Here is a 6597-nt window from a genome sequence, read left to right as displayed (position 1 = left end):
TTTTACGTTATCATTTCAGGACCACTGTTTAAGTGCCTTCTATCACCCTGTAAAATAACATGCTTCCGTGCATGATACATCAAAACAGGATTTTTTTTTTTAAAGTAACATTTTATTTGACGATTTCCAAAGCAGGGACAAGTAGACAGGTATCACTCATGATAGAAGATTTAGCTTACATGATGGAATGAAACTTATACATTAGCAATGGCATGGCGTTATGAATAGATAATAACCGACGTTAAAATCAGTTTGTACATGTCTCCTATTTGTTCAAATACGCCTATACTATAGTTTTATCTTGTCGAGAAGAAATTAGGTATATGCGTCAAACTAATAATGGTATTGTAACCACCTTTGAAGAAATGTCAGTGTCTATGTTCCGTGAATTTTACCTCAGGCCTATACTTCCACATAAAAACAACAAAACAAATAATCTGTATACATGCAAGCACTAATCGAGTGTTTTGAATAAACTTGATAGCACATGCCTTTCATTGTGCCCGCAGAAATACGCAAAATACAGATTTTCGCGATCGGCTACCACCCATTGCGATATCACATGTATTTCATTCTTAATCTGAAGTAGGATTTTTTATCAGATATAACAAGCACAATAACATGGCGTTTGTTATCATTATTATCATACTCTTTATTCGCTACATAAAAAGCACGTAATTATCATAATTATACAATAAGATATTTCGCAAAAACATGCAGATACACCAGTGTAAACATAATGTATGTATGAAATTATATAATTAAAAAGGTGCGGTAAGTGATATTTGCAATCTATTCGATTCCATTCGGGTGAAAAGCAATGGAACACCGTAAACTAAGACTGTAAAAGAAGATATAGAGGTCTATCAAGTGAAGACGGAATTGAGTCGTTTGTGGATGACTAAAGAATGATTTTCTATGCAAGTGATTTTCAGTGTGGAGGCTTTAGTGTGCCGGTCTCTTTCTATATATATGATTCGGAGGCCTTATAATAAATAGCATCTATTAAGGGCGTACTTATCCCGACGTTTGCACTTTGCTGATCATGGTTCTGTTATTCTTATCTCCTCAGCATCCTCTTCTTAGCCGCTACGATGAGAGCCCACAAATTGTGAGGCGGCGAAAACAGATGAGTGGATGAAGCCACACACGTCATCTCGTGGACATCAATGTCGTTCGGCCAGTAGTCATTCCAGAAGGTGAACTAATCGACGCACATAAGAAAATGGCGTCACGGTTTGTCTACAATAGATTGTATAGCGCACACTACCATGTGAAAACAGGCTTTGTGTAAACCATATAGAGTTGTAAGATTGACTACAATCTGAAAAAAAGTAACAGATATCACACAGTCGTGGGAAGTCGTTTGATGAATGCCCAGCTTGCATTGCAGCAGTGTTTTGTACGAGACTTTATATACAGGAGCTTCTTATTGTCATTTTTTGCCCCCCCCCCCCCCCCCCCGCGCGGGAAACAAAAAATTGGAGTGGTGGTAGAAATCGCGAAGTTTCCCCCTCTTGACTGGACTGAGATACACATTGCAAAGGTTGTTGTGCAGTCATGCCGCGCATCAGTTTAATTCGCATCATTTTACCATTTGCTATGGGAGCAATCTGCACCTATGCCTTGTTGATAATGAGCAGCGTGCCCGCACTCTCCCGAAGCCAGTCCGGTTTAATCCGGGGCCTTCCTGATATGCCCGACGACGAGCGGATCGACAGGGGCTTCGAGAGGATTCAACGACGCAACAGACGCGCTGGTCGCGTGCGCCAATCCAAGATGGACATCTTCGACAAAGTGCGGCTGATGCACAAACGGGCCTCGCTGCACGACATAGATTTCGACGTTACCAAACTCGAGAAGTACGAGAAAATTATATTAGATAACGAGAACCGCGCTTTTGTTCGAAGAGAACCAGATCGTGCGACAGAAGACACAGATTCGTCGAAGGAAAGCAAGGATTACCTTAAAACGGACATCAAAGGTAATGATGGATTTGATTCACAAGATGATATGAAAGGGAAGATAGCTGAATTAATGTTGACATATAACAAGGAAATAACTATACCAAAGAGTGAGCATTATGTTGACGAGCCAATAGACCCTCACAATTATAAATACATCCACAATCCAGACGTGTGTTCAAAAGGGGACGGAAGGCGACTCAAAGTTCTCGTCATCTTCATGGTCACAACGGCTCCTACAAATATCGAACGTCGGAACCTAATACGCCAGACTTACGGCAACAGACGGAACTGGCCAATTCTGAGCCGGGGTACCTTCCGGGTGGTGTTCTTGCTGGGTGCTGTCAGCCAACCGTCACTGCAAGCTCAGCTGGACCAGGAAGCAGCAACGCACGGCGACATCGTGCAGGAGGACTTCGTAGACAGCTACGCCAACCTGACGCTGAAGACGGTGATGGGCCTGAAGTGGGTGGCTTCCCGATGCCGACAGGCCACGTTCACGATGAAGATCGACGACGACTCGATGATCCACCAGAATCGGTTTCTGAGGCTCCTGAAGAATGCGACCACGAGAAACTTCACCGCGGCAGAAGCCCTGATCGCCGCCCCGGTACTTCGCAACACCAGCAGCAAATACTACATCTCTGAGGAGTACTTCCCAGCTCCAACATACCCGCCTTACCTCAACGGCCCCGGCTACATCCTCTCCACGGACCTAGTGGAGGGCCTGCTCCGAGAGGCAACGACCACGCCCCTATTTCCCTGGGAGGACGTGTTCTTGGGCCTTTGTCTCCAAAAACTCGGCGTCGTGCCGAAAGAATATCATGATTTCATTCTCATCATCGCAGAGCATTCGCAGATCAGGGACAAAACGGAGGCGGCGAAACTTTTCCGGTATTACACAGTCGTTTCTAACCTCGATATCGAGTACATGACGCTCATGTTTGACACATGTCGGTTCAAAATCAAAAATAAGTCGTCATGACCCGAATATTTTGTTCATGTCATATTGTGTTCTTGTCCAGCCGAGTCAAATTTTGGTTCGCCATATGATTTTTTGTCTTAGAATAAGCACTGTTTAAATCTACTTATTGTCTTCAAACAAGAAAAATGTATAACTTCTATTGTATTCATTATTGACGTTTTCAACGTTAAGAGAAATTTGTTTTATTTTGGTCACAGAGTGTATTATATCAAGTATTTCGTTACATCAGTTCTGTTTATACGTATTTCCAAAGTACATTTGTATCCTTATGACAAGATTTGATTTCAGCTTTATCCTTCCGGCAATAGGAGGATTTCATTTTAAGCCACTGCAGTCATTACCAAACATGTTCGTTGTTATGTAAGTCTGTGATTCAATCTACAGTATTTTGTCTGAATTGGGTTTCAGGAGGTGAGGCTATTTTCGTGACTTGTTTTTTATTCATTTATTTGAGATATTTTTCACCGAGATCAGAAGTTACACACGACAAGTTGGGTTAATGCTAATCGCAGCTAACGTATCAGATGGCCATAAACATGCGTTACTTTGATTGGTCCTATATACAGTACGAGTGACAATCAACCAATTTATCGAGCCATATGCGATTAACTCTCGACGCTTGATTCATGATCGTAGTCTATTCTAGCAACTCGTATTAATTCGGTCTGGTACAAATGGCGAGAGCTTACGTAGGGTCAATATACGGCGTTCGTGCACGGTTTTCATTCACCGACGTCTTTACGCAGTCATATCGTGACCTAACTGAAATCAGTTTGTTTTAACGATTCACCTTTCTTGTGACCATCTACCATTCATCAAGCAAATGTAATCCGAAACAAACGTTTACTTCTCGATAATTTCTTTAGTGATAGTTTGTATCATTGTTGTACCGTGTCTTTGGACTCGACGAAATGAAATCTCATAGGCTGCTCAAATACCGACTATTTTAATAATCCTATACTATAATACTCGAAGTTGTTGTTGTTGTCGCGGCCTTATGTATTTCCTGTTTTATTTCGGCGTTGCTGGTTTCTCTATCTCCTCCCGAGCCGTCCGCTCCGGGCAGTTGCGACCGGTGCCGTCGGCCGCAGGAGAGTATCCTACATCGAATGGTGTGGGTTTCGTCCCCTCTCCGCCTCCGTGTCGACGTCGAGGACGAAAAAGAAAAATTAATTAGCTACATGCATAATGCATTTTTGTGCGTGACGAAAGAGCCGAGTGTTTCAATATTCACGGAACCTGCGCTGGCCTCCTGCTTTCTCGATCTTCCATCTTTTAGCTTGCAGAGACACTGTGGGATACTAAAGATGATGGTGCAGCGAAATCTCTGACATCTTCCGGCGGACGCGCACGCACACACACAATGTACCTCGCAGAACTCTATACACACTCTACACTGTGTGTATATAGTTCTGTGATGTACCTTTGCCTCCGCCTGTTACGTGTACTGAATGTATTGACGATGGTTACACGAATCTGTGTGTGCGTGATATGGACTACAAGGGCATTTACGTACAGTTCGCCATTATTGGCGTCCCCAAATGAAAACAACGAACGTTGGTTATGTAATTGTATTTTGCACAACTGCAGAATACTATATGCAGCTCAGGTACGTCATTTAGTTTGCTCGCCGTTTGCTCTCAAGTCCGGTGTCATTGTACGCAGACTGTTTAGGACGCGGCTAAATATATTTGCCGATCGTACCCTTACATATCAGATTACACGCGCAGCTGTGTCCATTCGTTTACTGCAGAGCTGCTGTAATCATACATATTCATAAGATGAGCGGACGTAGAGGAAAACCTCGCTTTGCAGACCGCCTATTTTTAAAATTGCAAGTGGAAATAGAATGTGTGGTTCTATGGTCTATCAAACCAAGTTTTGGTGACAAAAAAAAGAGGGAGCAAATGAAGACGAATGCAGTGATGTATATATTCTTCTTTCTTCCATAACATGGGAAAAATATTAAAGAAAAAAAATACGAGGTCGTGAGAACCTACTCCCACGGGTGCCTATTAAACCTGATGACTATGATCTCCCCCTCCCCAAATAATAACAATGATAATAATAATAATAATAATAATAATAATAATAATAATAATAATAATAATGATAAGGGTAATGATAATAATGATATAATAATAACAATAATAGGAGCAATAATTGTAGGCCTAATATTAATTATGATAATGTACAATCTGAAGCAGATGTAGTTCTATATTAATATGATATATCAAGCCAAGTTTTGGTGATTAAAAACAACAAGGATGGAGCAAAATTATGAAGACGAAAATATCTTATTTTTCTCTCATAACGTGGGGAAAAGAAACATGAAAAAAAAAACACAAAACAAACCGAGGCCTTGAGACCAGCCGTGGATTCCCGCGGGTGCCCGCGTGGATGCAAGAGCAGGGGGTAATCAAAGTCATAGTGTTAATATCTTCCCGTTTCGACGGGAACAACCTGTGGGCAGAACTTTCGGGGAATCTCATTTGCGTTTTTGGTAATTTTTCCCTGAATGTTTTTGTTTTTTGCCCTGCGGAGGTGGAAATGTGTGTGTACGTGAGGGGGGGGGGGGGAGGGGTGAGGGGCAACAAGACAACTGTTGGACTTCAACGGGTGCAAATAACCCCTCGAAACTCAAGTTCTATACTAAAAGCAAGTAGTGGCGGGAATGATCCCTACCAATTAATGGACCGGATCGCCTGGCATATACTACAAAAATGTATTATAAAATTTCTGGGAAGGGTGGTCATTTAGAAGACAGCACAATTAACGAAAGAATGAGAAGACTCTTCTTTTTATTTCTTCAATAAAAATGTGCAAAATCGTATTATGAGAAAAAAAATAAAACCCCTCAGACCCGTGGATTTCCACGGGTGCTGCTAGTAAGGGTTATATTACTAAAAGAAAATAACCTCCTCAGGTATGTTCTGTCACTGCAGCCATTCAAACCCTCAAATACACGGGAAATAAACACACAAAGACACCATAAACACAGCTCATACACACATACACACCCCGTACCGAGGAGTGTGTGTGTGTGTGGGGGGGGGGGGGGGGGATGATCGGCAATAGTCATCACATAATAGCACGAGCACAAGCCATTAATACGTTATTATACACGCACACAATTTGTGCGTACAAAACTGAAATCAAATGAAATATATCAAATGACAATCTGGATATTTATATCTGTATAATGTAGTAGATCCTTATTTCTATCGAATCTATAAATTCAGTCCATTACAACACTCATCCCCAGGAGCGTCGAACCGTTTTCATGATGGAAGGTGTGTGTGTGTGTGTGGGGGGGGGGGGGGGGTCCCGATCGAGGGTGTGGGAGAGGGTACCCCTTGCACACGAGGGAGATTTTTTTTTTTCATTTTCGGACCTGTATCAAATTCAGAGATCAAGTGAACATTTGTGGTGAAATATTGGATTTTTTTTTCGTTGTTTTTTTTTTTTTTTTTTTTTTTATAAGTAAGAGACCTTCATATTCAGAGAAATTTGCGGGGAGAGTGTGTAGGAGGGGAGATAGGCCCCCTCTTGTACACGAGGGCGATTTTTGCATTTTTAGACTAGAAATAAGAAATTTCATGGGGGGGGGGGGGGAATGTTTGTACAGTCCACCCCCTTCTCCAAAAG

The 6597-nt window shown here is 42.0% G+C and overlaps 1 protein-coding gene across 1 annotated transcript; it reads left to right on the top strand.

Annotated features, from left to right (window-relative positions):
- Positions 1-1560: 1560 nt before the first annotated feature.
- On the top strand, positions 1561-2949 carry LOC139741697 (lactosylceramide 1,3-N-acetyl-beta-D-glucosaminyltransferase-like). The gene has a single exon (XM_071652278.1). It carries the CDS (start codon positions 1561-1563, stop codon positions 2947-2949), a length of 1389 nt encoding a protein of 462 aa, XP_071508379.1.
- Positions 2950-6597: the final 3648 nt, after the last annotated feature.

The sequence above is a fragment of the Diadema antillarum genome, unplaced genomic scaffold, assembly GCF_040938485.1.
Source record: "Diadema antillarum isolate AM-2024a unplaced genomic scaffold, OU_Dant_1.0 seq00000946_RagTag, whole genome shotgun sequence".
Classification (NCBI taxonomy): domain Eukaryota; kingdom Metazoa; phylum Echinodermata; class Echinoidea; order Diadematoida; family Diadematidae; genus Diadema; species Diadema antillarum.
The sequence above is the reverse complement of the archived record's forward strand: the minus strand, read 5'-3'. Positions and strand labels throughout refer to the sequence as shown.